We start from the raw sequence: 20,857 nt of genomic DNA, 5'->3' as shown, positions 1-20,857 counted from the left end.
AAATACGACTGAAATGAATGAATGACTCTCCCCAGCGCTTAGCACAGTGTTCTGCACACAGTAGACTTGGTGGTGGGGAGGGGGCGTTCAGCGACCCTGCTGAGAGCTCACCTCCTCCAGGAGGCCTTCCCAGACTGAGCCCCTTCCTTCCTCTCCCCCTCGTCCCCCTCTCCATCACCCCCATCTTACCTCCTTCCCTTCCCCATAGCACCTGGATATATGGATAGATGTTTGTACATATTTATTACTCTACTTATTTATTTATTTATTTTACTTGTACCTATCTATTCTATTTATTTTATTTTGTTAGTATGTTGGGTTTTGTTCTCCGTCTCCCCCTTTTAGACTGTGAGCCCACTGTTGGGTAGGGACCGTCTCTATATGTTGCCAACTTGTACTTCCCAAGCGCTTAGTACAGTGCTCTGCACACAGTAAGCGCTCAATAAATACGATCGAATGAATGAATGACTCTCCCCAGCGCTTAGCACAGTGCTCTGCACACAGTAGACTGGGGGGAGGGGGGGGCGTTCAGCGACCCTGCTGGGAGCTCACCTCCTCCAGGAGGCCTTCCCAGACTGAGCCCCTTCCCTCCTCTCCCCCTCGTCCCCCTCTCCATCCCCCCATCTTACCTCCTTCCCTTCCCACAGCACCTGTATATATATGTATATATGTTTGTACATATTTATTACTCTATTTATTTATTGATTTATTTTACTTGTACATACCCATTCTATTTATTTTATTTTGTTAGTATGTTCGGTTTTGTTCTCCGTCTCCCCCTTTTAGACTGTGAGCCCACCGTTGGGTAGGGACTGTCTCTAGATGTTGCCAACTTGTACTTCCCAAGCGCTTAGTACAGTGCTCTGCACACAGTAAGCGCTCAATAAATACGATTGATTGATTGATTGATTGACCCTTGATCGACATCGCCCTCTGCTGGCGAGAAGCTCCTCCTGCGCCCTGGGAAAGCTGTCCTCAACCAGTGTGGAATTCCCTAAGCGCTTACTACGCTCCCAGCACCGTACTAAGCGCTGGGGTGGATAGGGGCAATTGAGGTTGGACGCAGTCCCCGTCCCAAGTGGAGTCCGCCCTCTCGATGTCCAGGGTCGGCGGCCCCTCTCCTGTCGGCCGCCCCCCTGTCTCTCGGATTGACTGCCCCTACTCTGTGCAAAGCACTGGACTGAGCGCTTGGAGTTAGGAGACAGTTAGGGGCCCCCTCCCAGAGCCCCCCAACACTTAGAGCCCGCGCCGTGGACAGGCGGCGACGGGGCCCAGCCCCAGAGGAAATGGACGAGGCCGCGGCCCTTGGGGGGCCCCGGGACCGGACCTGCTGACCATGACAGCCCTGTGATGGCCCTGTGACCGTCCTGTGACGATCCTGTGACCACCCTGTGACCATGACCGCCCTGTGGGGTCCCTGGGGTGGCCCGTGACCGCCCATGATGGCCCTGTGGAGGCCCCGTGGGAGTCCTGCGATGGCCCTGTGACTGCTCTGTGACCCTGATGACCCTGTGGAGGCCCTGTGGGAGCCCCGTGACGGCTCTGTGACTGCCCTGTGACCATGATGGCCCTGTGGAGGCCCTGTGGGAGCCCCATGATGACCCTGTGACTGCCCTGTGACCATGATGGCCTTGTGGAGAGCCTGTGACAGCCCTGTGCTGACCCTGTGACCATCCTGTGACCGTTTTGTGACCACCCTGTGATGATGATGGCCCTGTGGGGGCCCTGTTGGAGCCCCATGATGGCCCTGTGACCGCCCTGTGACCATGATGGCCCTGTGGGGGCCCAGTGACGGCCCTGTGACCAACCTGTGACCGCCCTGAGACCACGATGGCCCTGTGGAGGCCCTGTGGGAGCCCTGTGACGGCTCTGTGACCACCCTGTGACCATGATGGCCCTGTGGGAGCCCCGTGACAGCCCCGTGACAGCCCTGTGACTGCCCTGTGACCTTGATGGCCCTGTGGGGGCCCAGTGACGGTCCTGTGACCGCCCTGTGACCCTGACGGCCCTGTGGGGGCCCAGTGATGGCCCTGTGACCACCCTGTGGCTGCCCTGAAACCATGATGGCCCTGTGGAGGCCCTGTGGGAGCCCCGTGACAGCTCTGTGACCACCCTGTGACCATGATGGCCCTGTGGGGGCCCAGTGACGGTCCTGTGACCACCCTGTGACCGCCCTGAGACCATGAGGGCTCTGTGGAGGCCCCGTGGGAGCCCCTTGACGGCTCTGTGACCGCTCTGTGACCATGATGGCCCTGTGGGAGCCCCTTGATGGCCCCGTGACTGCCCTGTGACCATGACGGCCCCTTGGGGGGCCTTTGACAGATCTGTGATGACTCCGTGACCATCCTGTGACTGTTTTGTGACCACCCTGTGATGATGACGGCTGTGTGGGGGCCCTGTGGGAGCCCTGTGATGGCCCTGTGACCTCCCTGTGACCATGATGGCCCTGTGGGGGCCCAGTGATGGCCCTGTGCCTGCCCTGTGACCGCCCTGTGACCATGACGGCTCTGTGGGAGTCCTGTGATGACCCTGTGACCATTCTGTGACCACCCTGTGATGGACCATCTCTCTATGTTGCCAACTTGTACTTCCCAAGCGCTTAGAACGGTGCTCCGCACACAGTAAGCGCTCAATAAATACGATTGAATGAATGACAGCCCTGTGAGGGCCCTGTGACTGCCCTGTGACCATGATAGCTCTGTGGGGGCCCCGTGATGGCCCTGTGACTGCCCTGTGGCCATGATGACCCTGTGGGGGCCCTGTGGGAGTCCTGTGATGGCCCTGTGACTGCCCTGAGACCATGATGGCCCTGGGGGGCCCTGTGGGAGCCCTGTGCCCACCCTATGTCTGCCCTGTGACCATGATGGCCCTGTGGGAGCCCTGTGACCACCCTGTGACCACCCTGTGACCATGACAGCCCTGTGAGGGCCCTGTGGGAGCCCCATGATGGCCCTATGACCGCCCTGTGACCATGATGGCCCTGTGGGGGTCCTGTGCTGGCCCCCGTGAGCCGTCCCCCATGTGGGGGTGGTAGGGGGCAGGGGGTGGGCAGGAGCAGACCGTATCCGGGCACCACCTCTTTGGAGGCCCTGGGAAAAGTGTCAGGCCCGGGGGGGCCCGGGGGGTGGGCGGGGGGCTCGGCAGACGCCCCCCACCCCCGGAACGGGCCCAGGCCTCCAAACCCAAGTAGCCCCCAAACCCAGTCTGTCAGTTGGGGTGCTGAGGGGTGCGGGGCGGGGTGGGCACTTCCCGTGCGGTCCTGCTCACTGCCTGCTTTTCCTGGACAGCTTACTCATTCATTCATGCAGTCGTATTGATTGGGCGCTTACTTTGTGCGGAGCACTGGACTAAGCGCTTGGGAGAGTCCAATAGAACAGCAGACAGACACGCTCCTTCCCCCAAGGAGCTGACAGTCTAGAGGGGGAGACAGACATTAATAGAAATAAATAGATAAATCAATTACAGATCCATACGGATCTATACAGATGTGTAACAGCAGCATGGCTTAGTAGAAAAGAGCTCGGGCTTTGGAGTCAGGTCATGGGTTCAAATCCCTGCTCCGCCAATTGTCAGCTGGGTGACTTTGGGCAAGTCACTTCGCTTCTCCCTGGCGGTCTAGTGGTTAGGATTCGGCGCTCTCACCGCCGGGGCCCGGGTTCGACTCCCGGTCAGGGAAGAAGTCTTTAGAGAAGCAGCGTGGCTCGGTGGCAAGAGCACGGACTTTGGAGTCAGAGGTCATGGGTTCAAGTCCCGGCTCCGCCAATTGTCAGCTGGGTGACTTTGGGCAAGTCACTTCGCTTCTCCCTAGGGGTCTAGTGGTTAGGATTCGGCGCTCTCACCACCGCGGCCCGGGTTCGATTCCCGGTCAGAGAAGTTTTTAGAGAAGCAGCGTGGCTCGGTGGCAAGAGCACGGACTTTGGAGTCAGAGGTCATGGGTTCGAATCCCGGCTCAGCCACCTGTCAGCTGTGTGACTTTGGGTAAGGCACTTAATCTGGGCCTCAGTTCCCCTCATCTGTAAAATGGGGATGAAGTCTGTGAGCCCGCTTTGGGACAACCTGATCACCTTGTATACCCCCAGCACTTAGAACAGCGCCTTGCACATAGTAAGCGCTTAGTAAATGCCATTATTATTATGGGTGGGCGGCCCCGCCGCTCCTCAGCCTTGGGGAACACGATGTCCCGGAGGGATACCGGGGTCCCCCTCTTCCTCCTTGTGCCGCCGCTCCCCCCGGGAAGAGCAGGCGGGCGCCCTTCATCCCGGAGAGGAGGAGGAGGAAGCAGCTGGTTGTCCAGGACGCCCCTCAGACCGGACTTTGGAACCAGGATCTATATGATGCAAGAGGGTTTGCAGTCCATGTCTGGAGATCAGTCGGGGATAAGGCCTCCCGCCTCCACCCCCGGGCGGGAGCATTTGTCCGGCGCTCCGGACCCCTGGGCACGGATGAGGGGTAGGGTTAGCCTTGGGGAGGGCCAACCCAACGGGAATCATCTAGTCCATCGCTGACTGTGTGCAGGGCACTGTACTGAGCGCTCGGGAAAGCAATAAGCAGACCCATTCCCGGCTCACAACGAGCTGACGTTTGGTTCCCCGCCCGCAGCGAGCTGGTAGTCTGTCAATCATCCATCAGTGTGGATGTGAGCCCACTGTTGGGTAGGGACCGTCTCCATATGTTGCCAACTTGGACTTCCCAAGCGCTTAGTACAGTGCTCTGCGCACAGGAAGCGCTCAATAAATACTACTGATGATGATCAGTGATATTTATTGACTGTGAGCCCACTGTTGGGTAGGAACCGTCTCTATATGTTGCCATCTTGCACTTCCCAAGCGCTTAGTACAGTGCTCTGCACACAGTAAGCGCTCAATAAATACGACTGATGATGATCAGTGATATTTATTGACTGTGAGCCCACTGTTGGGTAGGGACCGTCTCTATATGTTGCCAATTTGTACTTCCCAAGCACTTAGTACAGTGCTCTGCACACAGTAAGTGCTCAATAAATACGACTGATGATGATCAGTGATATTTATTGACTGTGAGCCCACTGTTGGGTAGGGGCCGTCTCTATATGTTGCCATCTTGCACTTCCCAAGCGCTTAGTACAGTGCTCTGCACACAGTAAGCGCTCAATAAATACGGTTGATGATGATCAGTGATATTTATTGACTGTGAGCCCACCGTTGGGTAGGGACTGTCTCCATATGTTGCCATCTTGGACTTCCCAAGCGCTTAGTACAGTGCTCTGCACACAGTAAGCGCTCAATAAATACGACTGATGATGATCAGTGATATTTATTGACTGTGAGCCCACTGTTGGGTAGGGACTGTCTCTATATGTTGCCACCTTGGACTTCCCAAGCGCTTAGTACAGTGCTGTGCACACAGTAAGCACTCAATAAATACGGTTGATGATGATCAGTGATATTTATTGACTGTGAGCCCACCGTTGGGTAGGGACCGTCTCCATATGTTGCCAACTTGGACTTCCCAAGCGCTTAGTACAGTGCTCTGCACACAGTAAGCGCTCAATAAATACGACTGATGATGATCAGTGATATTTATTGACTGTGAGCCCACCGTTGGGTAGGGACTGTCTCCATATGTTGCCATCTTGGACTTCCCAAGCGCTTAGTACAGTGCTGTGCACACAGTAAGCGCTCAATAAATACGATTGATGATGATCAGTGATATTTATTGACTGTGAGCCCACCGTTGGGTAGGGACTGTCTCCATATGTTGCCATCTTGGACTTCCCAAGCGCTTAGTACAGTGCTGTGCACACAGTAAGCGCTCAATAAGTACGATTGATTGATTGAGCACTTCCTGCGTGCAGAGCGCTGGGGAGAGGGCGGTCCAACGGAGTCGTTCCCTGCCCACAGCGAGCTGCCAGTCTTGTCTGCCGTGCGACCCGCGGCCAATCACGTCACTTCCCCGTGCCTCAGTTACCTCATCTGTAAAATGGGGACGGAAACCGCGAGTCCAATATGGGACGGGGGCTGTGTCCAACCCGATTTGCTCGTCCCCACCCCAGCGCTTAGCACAGCGCCTGGCACATAGTAAGCACTTAACAAATACCAGAATTTTGATGATGATGAGGAGAGGGGGGAGAAGCCAGGTCCGTTGCGGTTGGTCCTGGGGAGATGATTTTTCAGGGCGCAGGGATTTTCCATAATCTAGAGGACAGTCGAGCAACGAATGGTATTTATTGAGCTCTTACTATGTGCAGAGCGCTGTACTGAGCTCTTGGGAGCATCGAATACGACAGAATCAGCAGACTCGTTCCCTGCCCACAGTATGTATTTTTTTTATGGTATCCGTTAAGCGCTTACCACGTCCCGGCACTGTTCTAAGCGCTGGGGCTCATACAGGTGGGGTTCACAGTCTTATCCCCCATTTCGAGTTGAGAGAACCGAGGCCCAGAGATGTCAAGTGACCGGCCCGAGGTCCCACAGCAGACAAGCGGAGGAGCCGGGACGAGAACCCAGGGCCTCCTGACTCCCAAGCCCGGCCTCTATCCACTAGGCCACACTGCTTCTCCATCTATCAAGCGCTTAGTCCAGCGCTCTGCACACAGTGAGCGCTCAATAAATACGATTGACTGACCCTATCGATCAGTGGTATTTATTGAGCGCTCCCCGCGTGCAGAGCGCCGGACGCAACCGGATTGTCAGAGGCGTCCCTGACGCGCAACGGGCTGACCGTCTGGACGGGTAGGGACCGTCTCTATATGTTGCCAATTTGTGCTTCCCAAGCGCTTAGTACAGTGCTCTGCACACAGTAAGCGCTCAATAAATACGATTGATGATGATGATGACGGGGGGAGACAGACATTAATACAGATAAATAGACTTTTAGACTGTGAGCCCACTGTTGGGTAGGGACTGTCTCTATATGTTCCCAAGCACTTAGTACAGTGCTCTGCACACAGTAAGCGCTCAATAAGTACGATTGATGATGATGATGACGGGGAGACGGACATTAATACAGATAGACTTTTAGACTGTGAGCCCACTGTTGGGTAGGGACTGTCTCTATATGTTCCCAAGCGCTTAGTACAGTGCTCTGCACACAGTAAGCGCTCAATAAATACGATTGATGATGATGATGACGGGGAGACGGACATTAATACAGATAGACTTTTAGACTGTGAGCCCACTGTTGGGTAGGGACTGTCTCTATATGTTCCCAAGCGCTTAGTACAGTGCTCTGCACACAGTAAGCGCTCAATAAATACGATTGATGATGATGATGACGGGGAGACGGACATTAATACAGATAAGTAGACTTTTAGACTGTGAGCCCACTGTTGGGTAGGGACCGTCTCTATATGTTGCCAATTTGTGCTTCCCAAGCGCTTAGTACAGTGCTCTGCACACAGTAAGCGCTCAATAAATACGATTGATGATGATGATGACGGGGAGACGGACATTAATACAGATAAATAGACTTTTAGACTGTGAGCCCACTGTTGGGTAGGGACTGTCTCTGTATGTTCCCAAGCGCTTAGTACAGTGCTCTGCACACAGTAAGCGCTCAATAAATACGATTGATGATGATGATGACGGGGAGACGGACATTAATACAGATAAATAGACTTTTAGACTGTGAGCCCACTGTTGGGTCGGGACTGTCTCTGTATGTTGCCAATTTGTGCTTCCCAAGCGCTTAGTACAGTGCTCTGCACATAGTAAGCGCTCAATAAATACGATTGATTGATTGATAAATAAGTCATTTACAAGACGTAATTTCAAGCGCGTTGGGGTGGGGCGACTAGCAAATGTCCAAAGGTCACAGATCCAAGGGCAGAGACGACGCAGGAGGGAGGGGGAGAAGAGGAAAGGAGGGCGCAGTCGGGGAAGGCCTCTGGGAGGAGGCGGAGGGCCTTCGAGAAGGATTCAAAGTGGGGGGAATAATAATAATAATAATAATAATAATAATGGCATTTGTTAAGCGCTTACTATGTGCAAAGCACTGTTCTAAGCGCTGGGGGGGATACAATGTGATCAGGTTGTCCCACGTGGGGCTCCCAGTCAATCCCCATTTTACAGATGAGGTAACTGAGGCTCAGAGAATAATAATAATAATAATAATAATAATAATAATGTTGGTATTTGTTAAGCGCTTACTATGTGCAAAGCACTGTTGTAAGCGCGGGGGGGGGGATACAACGTGATCAGGTTGTCCCACGTGGGGCTCCCAGTCAATCCCCATTTTACAGATGAGGTAACTGAGGCTCAGAGAATAATAATAATAATAATAATGTTGGTATTTGTTAAGCGCTTACTATGTGCCAAGCACTGTTCTAAGCGCTGGGGGGGATTACAACGTGATCAGGTTGTCCCACGTGGGGCTCCCAGTCAATCCCCATTTTACAGATGAGGTAACTGAGGCTCAGAGAATAATAATAATAATAATAATAATAATAATAATAATAATAATAATAATGTTGGTATTTGTTAAGCGCTTACTATGTGCAAAGCACTGTTCTAAGCGCTGGGGGGGGATTACAACGTGATCAGGTTGTCCCACGTGGGGCTCCCAGTCAATCCCCATTTTACAGATGAGGTAACTGAGGCTCAGAGAATAATAATAATAATAATAATAATAATAATGATGATGTTGGTATTTGTTAAGTGCTTACTATGTGCAAAGCACTGTTCTAAGCGCTGGGGGGGGATACAACGTGATCAGGTTGTCCCACGTGGGGCTCCCAGTCAATCCCCATTTTACAGATGAGATAACTGAGGCTCAGAGAATAATAATAATAATAATAATAATAATAATAATAATGTTGGCATTTGTTAAGTGCTTACTATGTGCAAAGCACTGTTCTAAGCGCTGGAGGGGGATTACAACGTGATCAGGTTGTCCCACGTGGGGCTCCCAGTCAATCCCCATTTTACAGATGAGGTAACAGGCTCAGAGAATAATAATAATAATAATAATAATAATAATAATAATAATGTTGGTATTTGTTAAGCGCTTACTATGTGCAAAGCACTGTTCTAAGCGCTGGGGGGGATTACAACGTGATCAGGTTGTCCCACGTGGGGCTCCCAGTCAATCCCCATTTTACAGATGAGGTAACTGAGGCTCAGAGAATAAGAATAATAATAATAATTTTGGTATTTGTTAAGCGCTTACTATGTGCAAAGCACTGTTCTAAGCGCGGGGGGGGGATACAACGTGATCAGGTTGTCCCACGTGGGGCTCCCAGTCAATCCCCATTTTACAGATGAGGTAACTGAGGCTCAGAGAATAATAATAATAATAATAATAATAATAATGTTGGTATTTGTTAAGTGCTTACTATGTGCAAAGCACTGTTCTAAGCGCTGGGGTAGATACAAGGTAATCAGGTTGTCCCACGTGGGGCTCACAGTCATCATCCCCATTTTACAGATGAGGTAACTGAGGCTCAGAGAAGTGAAGCGACGTGCCCAAGGTCACACAGCCGACACGTGGCGGAGCCGGGATTCGAACCCATGACCTCCGACTCCCAAGCCCGGGCTCTGTCCACTGAGCCACGCTGCTTCTGTGGGGTTTGAGGAGGGAGGGCATTCCAGGCCAGAGGCGGGTGGTGAGACTGTGAGACTGTGGGACTGTGTGGGGCTTTTATTCATTCATTCAATCGTATTTATTGAGCGCTTACTGTGTGCAGAGCACTGTACTAAGCGCTTGGGAAGTACAAGTCGGCAACATATAGAGACAGTTCCTACCCGACAGCGGGTTCACAGTCTAGAAGGGGGAGACAGACAACAAAACAAAACATGTAGACGGGTGTCAAAGTCGTCAGAACAAATAGAATTAAAGCTAGATGCACATCATTAACAAAATAAAAACAATAGTAAATATGTACTAAACGTTTTCCAATGGCTGTTAACACTGTCCAGATATTTCCTAACGTACGGTTGTGATGACCCAGCCAAGAGGAAAAAGTCTCAATTGTATTTTCAACACAGTCTTATAGATGTCTCTTAAATATCATCATCATCAATCGTATTTATTGAGCGCTTACTATGTGCAGAGCACTGTACTAAGCGCTTGGGAAGTACAAATTGGTAACCTATAGAGACAGTCCCTACCCAACAGTGGGCTCACAGTCCAAAAGTCTAAAATATGTATCTTAAATACACAGTAAGTGCTCAATAAATACGATTGAATGAATGAATGAATGAGTCAGAGGTCCTGGATTCAAATCTCGGCTCTGCCAATTGTCAGCTGTGTGACTTTGGGAAAGTCACTTCACTTCTCTGTGCCTCACTTACCTCATCTGTAAAATGGGGATGAAGACTGTGAGCCCCCGTGGGACAACCTGATCACCTTGTAACCTCTCCAGCGCTTAGAACAGTGCTTTGCACATAGTAAGTGCTTAATAAATGCCATTATTATTATTATCGTTCCCGGGATGCAGCTGGTGTGGCTTTGGATAATAATAATGATTATTAATAATAATAATAGCAAATATTAGTTAAGCTGGTGGCAGTGAGGCTTTGGATACTACTAATAATAACAATCAATCAATCGTATTTATTGAGCGCTTACTGTGTGCAGAGCACTGTACTAAGCGCTGGGGAAGTACAAGTTGGCAACATATCGAGATGGTCCCTACCCTAATAACAATTCTAATTGTGGTATTTGTTAAGTTCGTGGCAGAGTGGCTTTGGATAATAATGATAATATTAATTGCGGTATTTGGCAAGCTGGTGGCAGAGGGGCTTTGGATAACAGTCACCCATTCGGTCCGTCAGTTGTATTTATTGAGCGCTTACTGGGTGCAGAGCACTGGACTAAGCGCTTGGGAGAGTCCAGTAGGAACAAATTTGAGGAAAGCACGTTCGATTTAAAAAATAGTGCAAGTTGGAAATAGAATTTTTAAAAGTCTTGTGTGGTCACATTACTTTCAGAAAACAACCAGAAGAGAAGAAGCTTGTACATATTTATTCTATTTATTTTATTATGTTAATATGTTTTGTTGTCCGTCTCCCCCTTCTACACTGTGAGCCCACTGTTGGGTAGGGACCGTGTCTAGATGTTGCCAACTTGGACTTCCCAAGCGCTTAGTACAGTGCTCTGCACACAGTAAGCGCTCAATAAATACGATTGAATGAATGAACAATAAACAGATATGTTTCCTGTCCGTCTAGAGCGGGAGACGGACGGGAAGAGAAAGAAATAAATGAGGGATGTGGACGTAAGCGGGATGGGGCCGGGAGTGGGGAGGAAGAAAGGGAGAGAGTCGGGGCGATGCAGAATCAATCAATCGTATTTATTGAGCGCTTACTGTGTGCAGAGTACTGTACTAAGCGCTTGGGAAGTACAAGTTGGCAACATATAGAGACGGTCCCTACCCAACAGTGGGCTCACAGTCTAAAAGAAGGGAAGGGGAGAAGAGGAAAGGAGGGGGCTGTCAGGGAAGGCCTCTTGGAGGGTACCCACCATAGTAAATAAAAAAAGACTGAAACCATTTTGGCAGGAATCACCTCGCTTCCCACGCGTCTCCGTGGTGCGTGAGGAGAATTCCGGTTTGCTTGTATCCACCCCAGGGCTTAGTATTCATTCCATTCATTCGTTCAGTCGTATTTATTGAGCGCTTACTGTGTGCGGAGCACTGGACTAAGCGCTTGGGAAGTCCAAGCTGGCAACACATAGAGACGGTCCCTCCCCAACAACGGGCTCACAGTCTAGAAGGGGGAGACAGGCAACAAAACAAAACATGCAGACGGGTGTCAAGTCACCAGAATAATAATAATAATTAATTATAATGAATAGAGTAATTAATAGATTAATAGCCCACTGTTGGGTAGGGACTGTCTCTATATGTTGCCAACTTCTATATGTCTCTATATGTTGCCAACAAAGTCTAGAAGGGGGAGACAGGCAACAAAACAAAACATGCGGACGGGTGTCAAGTCACCAGAATAATAATAATAATTAATTATAATGAATAGAGTAATTAATTAATAGATTAATAGCCCACTGTTGGGTAGGGACTGTCTCTATATGTTGCCAATTTGTACTTCCCAAGCGCTTAGTCCAGTGCTCTGCACACAGTAAGCGCTCTATAAATACAATTGATTGATTGATCACCACAGCAGCAGCCATAAAAATGAGCAGCGTACCCATGTGCTGTGGAGAACATGCAAATTCTTTTTATCAAACATTTCCGAGTGCCTGGCACAGAGTAAGCGCTTAACCCATAATCATAATCATAATAATAATAATGGCATTTATTAAGCACTTACTGTGTGCAAAGCACTGTTCTAAGCGCTGTGGAGGTTACAAGATTATCAGGTTGTCCCTCGTGGGGCTCACAGTCTCAATCCCCATTTTCCAGATGAGGTAACTGAGGCCCAGAGAAGTTAAGTGACTTGCCTCCCCGTTTTACAGATGAGGTAACTGAGGCACAGAGAATAATAATAATAATAATGGCATTTATTAAGTGCTTATTATGTGCAAAGCACTGTTCTAAGCACTGGGGAGGTGACAAGGTGATCAAGTTGTCCCCCGGGGGGCTCACAGTCTTAATCCCCAATTTACAGATGAGGGAACTGAGTCACAGAGAAGTGAAGTGACTTGCCCAAAGTCGCCCAGCTGACAGGTGGCAGAGCCGAGATTTGAACCCATGACCACTGACTCCAAAGCCCGGGCTCTTTCCACCGAGCCACGCTGCGTGACTTGCCTAAAGTCACCCCGCTGACAAGTGGCGGAGCCGGGATTTGAACCCCAAAGCCCGGGCTCTTTCCTACTGAGCCACGCTGCTTCCCACTTCCCACCTAGCATTATTATTATTATTATTATTATTATTATTATTATCTTTATTATCAGTATTATTACTATTACTATTATTATTAGCCCAAAGCCCGGGCTCTTTCCTACTGAGCCACGCTGCTTCCCACTTCCCACCTAGCATTATTATTATTATTATTATTATCATTATTATTATTACTATTATTATTATTCCCCTTCAGAAGGGAGACTGTCCCACCGGAAGCAGCCAGCGAGGCTGGGCTTCCCGGCAGGAGGGAGTCCCCAGCTCAGCCCGGACCCTCGAAAATCTCCCCTCCCCACCCGGCCCAGCCCAGCCCCCCGAAAACCTCCCCCTGGTCCAGCCCCCCAACAAGCACTATTCTAAGCGCTGGAGTAGATACAATTAAGACAGGTTGCACACAGTCCCTGTCCCACGTGGGGCTCACAGCCTTCACCCCCATTTTACAGATGAGGTAACCGAGGCCCAGAGAATTGAAGTGACTCGCCCAAGGTCACACAGCAGACACGGGGCAGAGCTGGGATTAGAGCCCAGCCTCCGACAGCCCCCGACCCTAACTGGCCCAGACGTGAGCAACAGATCCGATTCGTGCTATTTAACGCCAGGATTTGATTTGATTTTTTTATTATTTTTTCTCCCCGGCCCCATCCCTGCAGGTTGAACCCTTGTCTTCATTTTGAATGGTATTGGGGAAGCGCTTACTACTTAATGGGGTAGATCCAAGGTAATCAGGTCGGACGCGATCCGTGTCCCACATCATGGTAAATAATAAGAAGAATTGTGGTATTTGTTAATCAATCAATCAATCAATCAATCGTATTTATTGAGCGCTTACTGTGTGCAGAGCACTGTACTAAGCGCTTGGGAAGTACAAGTTGGCAACATATAGAGACAGTCCCTACCCAACAGTGGGCTCACAGTCTAAAAGTTAAGTGCTTACTGTGCGCCAGGCACTGTACTGAGCACTGGGGGAGAGCCAAGCTAATCAGGTTGGACACAGTCCATGGCCTACCTTATAAGAACAATAATAATAATAATAATAATAATAATGGTGTTTGTTAAGTGTTTACTCCATGCCAGGAACTGTGCTAAGTGCTGGGGCAGATTTAAGCTAATCAGGTCGGACGCAGTTCATGCTCCACATTATAATAATGATAATTTATTATTATTATTTTTAATAACAGTGGTGGTGTTTAAGGGTTTACTATGCTCCAGGAAGTGTGCTAAGTGCCGAGATAGATTCAAATGGACCTGTCATAGCTTTCTACTGGCCCTGTCATGGCCTCCTGCACCCCTCTTCCCCACACTGCGTCTCCGGTCTCCTGTAGACTGTGAGCCCGCTGTTGGGTAGGGACTGTCTCTCTATGTTGCCAACTTGTACTTCCCAAGCGCTTAGTCCAGTGCTCTGCACACAGTAAGTGATCAATAAATACGATTGAATGAATGAATGAATGTCACGGCCTCCTGCTGTCCTGTCATGGCCTCCGGCGGGCCCGTCACGCCAGCCTCTCTCAGTGATCCTGTCACAGCCTCCCGAAGTCCTGTCATGGCCTCTACTGGCCCCGTCATGGCGGCCTCTCCTGTCCCCTCCATCATGGCCTCCGGCGGTCCTGTCACACGGGCCTCTCCCAGTGGTCCTGATATGGCCTCCCATGGTCCTGTCATGGCCGCTACTGGCCCCGTCACGGCGGCCTCTCCCTGCCTCCCATCAAGGCCTCCAGCGGTCCTGTCGCAGCCTCTACTGGCCCCGTCATGACGGCCTCCCGAGGTCCCGTCACGCAGGCCTCTCCCGGTGTCGCCATCATGGCGGTCCTGTCCTGTCCTGGCCTCTACTGGCCCTGTCATGGCGGCCCCCCGTGGGCCTGTCATGGCCTCTATTGGGGCCCTCATGGTGGCCCCGTCATGGCGGCCCCCTGCGGGCCTGCCATGGCCTCTATTGGGCCCCTCATGGTGGCCCCCATTGCGGCCTCTCCCGGGTCGGGGACCGGTAGAGGCCTGCGGGTGAAAGGACCTCGGGAAGCCATGACAGGACACCGGGAGGCCATGGCAGGCCCCCTGGGACAGGCCGCTGTGACAGGATCCCGGGAAGCCATGACAGGCCCCGTGGGAGAGGCCTTGACAGGACTTCTACGACAGGCCGCCATGACAGGACTCTGGGAAACCGTAACAGGCCCGCTGGGAGAGGCCGCTGTGACAGGACTATCCGGAGGCCGTGACGGGACCCCGGGAGGACGGGACGGGCCCCTTGCGGGAGGCCATGACGGCACCCCGGGAAGCCATGACAGGCCCCCTGGGAGAGACAGTGACGGGACCCCGGGAGACCTAGACAGGACCCGGGAAGCCGTGACGGGGCCCCGGGGGGCCGTGATGTGGAGCCTGGGTAGCCACAGACAGGACCCGGGTAGCCAGAGACGGGAGCCCGGGAGGCCGTGACAGCCCCCCTGGGAGAGGCCCTGACGGGACCCCGGGAAGCCATGACAGGACCCGGTTGGCCGTGACAGCCCCCCTGGGAGAGGCCCCGACAGGACCCCGGGAAACCGTGACAAGACCCAGGAGGCCGTGACAGGACTATCGGGAAGCCGTGACGGAACCCGGGAGGCCGTGACAGGACTATCGGGAAGCTGTGACGGAACCCGGGAGGCCGTGACGGGACCTGGGTAGCCATAACGGGACCCCGGGAAGCCATGACAGGCCCCCTGGGAGAGCCCGGGTACCCGTGACGGGACCCCGGGAGACCGTGACAGGACCTGGGTAGCCATGACGGGCCCCCTGGGAGAGGCCGTGACGGGACCCCGGGAGACCGTGACAGGACCCGGGAAGCCGTGACGGGACCCGGGTAGCCACAGACAGGAGACCGGTTGGCCGTCACAGGACCTCGGGAAGCCGTGACAGCCCCCCTGGGAGAGGCCCTGACGGGACCCCGGGAAGCCATGACAGGACCCGGGAGGCCGGGACAGGACCCCGGGAGGCCGGGACAGGAAACCGGGAGGCCGTGACAGGAAACCGGGAGGCCGTGACAAGGCCCCCTGGGAGAGGCCATGACGGGACCCGGGAGGTCGTGACAGGCCCCGGGTGGCCGTGACAGGCCCCCTGGGAGAGGCCATGACGGGACCCCGGGAAGCCATGACAGGCTCCCTGGGAGAGGCCGTGACGGGACCCCGGGAGACCGTGACGGGACCCGGGTAGCCATGACAGGACTTGGGGGGCCGTGACAGCCGCCCTGGGAGAGGCCCTGACGGGACCCCGGGAAGCCATAACAGGCCCCGGGAGAGGCCCTGACGGGCCCCCGGGAAGCCATGACGGGCGCGCTGGGAGAGGCCCCCGGGAGGCCGTGATGGCTGGGGGAGGCCCCAGGGGAGAGGAGGCCGGAGGCCGGAGTGGGAGGACGAGGACGAGGAGAAGGAGCGGGAGATGGGTCCCTTGGTCGGGGGGCCGGCTGCCTCTCCACTGGGGCCCGGGGCCGACGGGGAAAGCAGAGGGAGGAAAGGGAAGAGGCGGGGGAAGAGGAGGAGAAGGAAGGTCCGCCTTTTTCCTTGGCCGCCGGCGGCCCCCGCCCCCTCAGCCCCTTCGTCCTCCGGGCCTCCCCGTCCTGTGGGGCCCGCCCCCTCCTCCCCCGGTGGGGCCGCCGCTGGGCCGGCCCGGCCCGGGCCCTCGGGCTCCTCCTCCTCCTTCTCCTCCTCCTCCTCCTCCTCCTCCTCCTCCTCCTCTTTCCGCTCCTCCTCCTGCCCCTGCTCCTCCTCCCGCTCCTGCTCCTCCTGCTCTTGCTCCGGGCCGGCGGGGCTGCCCCGCGCCTCTGTCCGTTCCCGCTGTGCCCGGGGACCTCGGCGCCCTCGACCACCGGGCCGGACCGGTCCCCCCCATCCCCCGCCTCCGCCTCCTCTCAGGTACCGTCCGGGGGACGGGGGAGGGGACGGGCGGGGCGGGGCGGGGCCGCCGGGGCTGGGGAGGGGTCTCGGGGGCGGCGGGGGCTCCATCTCCGCCGCCTGACTTTCCTCTCTCTGTGTGTGTCTGTGAGTGAGTGAGTGTGTGTGTGTGTGTGTGTGTGTGTGTGTGTGTGTGTGTGTGTGTGTCTGTCGTCGAGGACCACCCCTCCCTCCGCGGAGAAGTTGGTCCCGGGGGGCGGAGAAGGGGGCTGGGGCAGCCCGGGCATCGAGGAAGATGGGCCTTTCGGGCAAAAACCACCTCCGGGAACAAACGGACCCCTGACCCCTCCCTCTCCCTCTCCCCTTCCCTACTGCCCGGCTTCGCCCCTCTCCTTCCTTCCTTCTTTCCCTACTTCCCCCCCTTCCTTCCTTCTTTTCTTCCCTCCCCTCTTTCCTGCCTTCCTCCTCTCCCTCCGACCCTCTCTCCTCCCCCCCACCTCTCCTTTTATCCCCTCTCCTTCCTTCTTTCTCTACTTCCTTTCTTCTTCCTTTCCTCTTTCCTGCCTTCCTTCCCTCCTTTTCTTCTCTCCTCTTTTCTGCCTTCCTTCCCTCCTTTTCTTCTCTCCTCTTTCCTGCCTTCCTTCCCTCCTTTTCTTCTCTCCTCTTTCCTGCCTTCCTTCCCTCCTTTTCTTCTCTCCTCTTTCCTACCTTCCTTCCCTCCTTTTCTTCTTCCCCTTTCCTGCCTTCCTTCCCTCCTTTTCTTCTCCCCCTTTTCCTGCCTTCTTTCCCTCCTTTTCTTCTCTCATCTCTTTCCTGCCTTCCTTCTCTCCTTCCTTCTCTCCTTTTCTTCTCTCCTTTCTTTCCCACCTTCCTTCTCTCCATCCTCCCTTCTCTCCTTCTCTCCCCTTTCCTGCCTTCCTCCTCCCATCCGCCTTCACCTCCTTCCTTCCTTCTCTACTTCCTTCCCTCTTTTCTTCTCTCCCCTCTTCCCTGCCTTCCTTCTCTCCCTCCGACCCTCTCTCCTTCCCACCTCTCCTTTTTATCCTCTCTCCTTCCTTCTTTCTCTACTTCCTTTCTTCTTCCTTCTCTCCTTTTCTTTTCCCCCCTTTTTCCTGCCTTCCTTCTCTCCTTTTCTTCTCTTTTTCCTGCCTCCCTTCTCTTCCTCCTCCCTTCCTTTCTTCTCTCCTCTTTCCTGCCTTCCTTCTCTCCCTCCTTCCTTCTCTCCTTTCCTGCCTTCCTTCTCTCCCACCTTCCTTCTCTCCTTTCCTGCCTCCCTTCTCTCCCTACTTCCTCTCTCCTTTTCTTCTCTCCTTTCTTTCTTGCCTTCCTTCTCTCCTCTTTCCTGCCTCCCTTTTCTCCCTCCTTCCTTCTCTGCTTTCTTTCCTGTCTCCCTTCTCTCCCTCCTTCCTTCTCTCCTTCTTTTTTCTCTCTTTCCTGCTTCCTTCTCTCGTTCCTCTCCTTTTCTTCTTTCCTTCCTTCCTTCCTTCCTTCTCTCCATCCCTTTCCTTCTCTGCTTCCATCCCTTCTCTCCTTCCTGCCTATCTCCTCCTCTCCTTCCTGTCCTCTCTCCCCCTTGTGTGTGTGTCTCTCTCTCCCCCGTGTCTCTCCCTGTCTCCCCCTGTCTCTGTGTGTGTGTGTGTCTCTCCCTCCTCGGAGCGGCCCCTCTTCCCAGGGCAGAAGTTGTCATTAGGGCTGTGTGTAATTAGCGTTATTCCCGGAGAAAGGTTAAGGTTACGCCGTCCTTTTCCTTCCCGAGAGAACGGACACCCCCCCCCTCCAACCCCCAATACACACTCACACGCACACAACCTCCCCCCCCCCTTCCGAGAGCACAAAAGCACAAAAAGAAAGTGTGAGAGGAGGAGGAGGAGGAGGAGCCACAAACCCATTAATTCCAATGGAACACTTGTTTTTTTTTTCTAAAACATTGATTTTTTTCCCCTCCCTTCCACCCCCTCTGTCGGCCTGTGCCGAGGGGAGATGAATTAACGCTCTCATCCCACCCCCAAACCGGGGCGGGCCCCTGCGACCCCCTCTCCCAGACCCCAGGGGAGACCCTCCCCCATGGTAAGGATGACCACCAGCCGGGCTATCTTTATTCCCCCTTCCCCACCTTCAGAGCCCCCCTCCCCTTTCCAGGGCTGGTGGGTCGAAAGGGTTAATCGTCCATCTCTCTCCCCCCCCCCCCCCCAAATTCTTCTTTGATTTGGTTTTCCTCTCCCTCTCTCCCCCTCACCATCAAGGCCCATCCCCAGGGTGGAGAGGGGGGCGACACTACCAAGAGGGGCTGGTGGGCTGGACTGAGCGCCCACCCTGCGCGGAGCGCTCCAGAGTGTCCCCAACCCAAAGGTCCCACGGACACGGTTGAGGTTTGGGGGGGACTGGGGGGCGTCAAGGACCGAGAGGGGACAGGGAATGATAACTTTGCGTCTGTGTGGCATTTTTGGGGGGTACGTAAGCGTGTCCGGACGGTCACGTTGGGGGGAAAATCTCCCCACCGACTCAGGCCAGCTGGTCACCATCATCATCATCAATCGTATTTATTGAGCGCTTACTACGTGCAGAGCACTGTACTAAGCACTTGGCAACATATAGAGACAGTCCCTACCCAACAGTTCACTCACTCTTTCATCCAGTCGTATTTATTGGGCGCCCACTGTGCGCAGAGCACTGGACTGAGCGCTTGGGATGTCCAAGTCGGCAACAGAGAGAGACGGTCCCTACCCGACGACGGGCTCGCAGTCTAGAAGGAGGAGACAATCGATCAATCAAATCAATCAATCGTATTTATTGAGCGCTTACTATGTGCAGAGCACTGTACTAAGCGCTTAAGAGACAGACACCATGCCACTTGGCGAGCGCTTACTCTGTGCCCTGGGGTGTTTGGGAAGCGCTTACTATGTGCTGGGCGCTCGGCCGGTAACTGTGGGCGCTTGGTGAGCGCTCACTGGGCGCCCGGCGCCTTGCTAGATCGACGGGTAGGAATCGTGGTGTTCAGTGGGCTAATAATAATAATAATACCAATAAAGGTGATGGTAGTATTTGTTAGGCACTTTCTTTGGGCCAAGCACTGTGTGTGACCTTGGGCAAGTCACTTCTCTGAGCCTCAGTTCCCTCATCTGTAAAATGGGGATTAATAATACTAATAATAATGATGGCATTTATTAATCAATCGTATTTATTGAGCGCTTACTATGTGCAGAGCACTGCCTAATAATAATAATACCAATAAAGGTGATGGTAGTATTTGTTAGGCACTTTCTTTGGGCCAAGCACTGTGTGTGACCTTGGGCAAGTCACTTCTCTGAGCCTCAGTTCCCTCATCTGTAAAATGGGGATTAACAATGCTAATAATAATGATGGCATTTATTAATCAATCAGTCGTATTTATTGAGCGCTTACTATGTGCAGAGCACTGGCTAATAATAATAATGATACCAATAAAGGTGATGGTAGTATTTGTTAGGCACTTCCTTTGGGCCAAGCACTGTGTGTGACCTTGGGCAAGTCACTTCTCTGAGCCTCAGTTCCCTCATCTGTAAAATGGGGATTAATAATACTAATAATAATGATGGCATTTATTAATCAATCAATCGTATTTATTGAGCGCTTACTATGTGCAGAGCACTGGCTAATAATAATAATGCCAATAAAGGTGATGGTAGTCTTTGTTAGGCACTTTCTTTGGGCCAAGCACTGTGTGTGACCTTGGGCAAGTCACTTCTCTGAGCCTCAGTTCCCTCATCTGTAAAATGGGGATTAATAATACTAATAATAATGATGGCATTTATTAATCAATCAATCGTATTTATTGAGCGCTTACTATGTGCAAAGCACTGTTCTCAAAGACTGTGAGCCCCAAGTGGGACAACCTGATCAACTTGTAGCCCCCCCAGCGCTTAGAACAGTGCTTTGCACATAGTAAGCGCTTAACAAATGCCATCATTATTATTATTAGATGGACCGGTAGTAATCGTGGCGTTGAGTGTGCTCGATAGACTGATAATAACCGTGGTGTTTGGGAAGCGCTTACTGTGTGCCCGGCGCTGTGCTGTGTAACTGGTAATAATTGGGATATTTGGGAAGCGCTCCCCATGGGCTCCGTGTCCTACTGGTGATTGTGGCGCTCAGAGAGCGCTTACTATGTGTCGAGCGCTGTGCTAGACTGGTAAGAATTGTGGGGTTCGGCGTGCTAATAATAATAATAATAACAATAATCATCATC

General features: G+C 52.9%; 2 protein-coding genes and 1 non-coding gene across 3 annotated transcripts in view; all 3 read left to right on the top strand.

The window, feature by feature from the left end:
• LOC119931425 (nucleolar protein 4-like) overlaps positions 1 to 2,352 on the top strand; it is a 40,338-nt gene extending 37,986 nt beyond the window's left edge. Inside the window, exon 5 of the mRNA XM_038750069.1 lies at positions 2,323 to 2,352. Coding sequence (XP_038605997.1) covers positions 2,323 to 2,352 — 30 coding nt within the window. The remainder of the gene's footprint in view (positions 1 to 2,322) is intronic.
• A 1,252-nt stretch (positions 2,353 to 3,604) lies between these two features.
• Positions 3,605 to 3,676, top strand: TRNAE-CUC. Its single transcript has one exon. It is a non-coding gene; the product is annotated as a tRNA-Glu (tRNA).
• Positions 3,677 to 18,662: 14,986 nt separating this feature from the next.
• The window catches only part of LOC119931791 (nucleolar protein 4-like), a 42,031-nt gene continuing 39,836 nt past the window's right edge, over positions 18,663 to 20,857 (top strand). Inside the window, exon 1 of the mRNA XM_038750692.1 lies at positions 18,663 to 18,699. Coding sequence (XP_038606620.1) covers positions 18,697 to 18,699 — 3 coding nt within the window. The 5' untranslated portion in view covers positions 18,663 to 18,696. The remainder of the gene's footprint in view (positions 18,700 to 20,857) is intronic.

Source organism: Tachyglossus aculeatus, chromosome 8, assembly GCF_015852505.1.
Source record: "Tachyglossus aculeatus isolate mTacAcu1 chromosome 8, mTacAcu1.pri, whole genome shotgun sequence".
Taxonomy (NCBI): domain Eukaryota; kingdom Metazoa; phylum Chordata; class Mammalia; order Monotremata; family Tachyglossidae; genus Tachyglossus; species Tachyglossus aculeatus.
The sequence above is the reverse complement of the archived record's forward strand: the minus strand, read 5'-3'. Positions and strand labels throughout refer to the sequence as shown.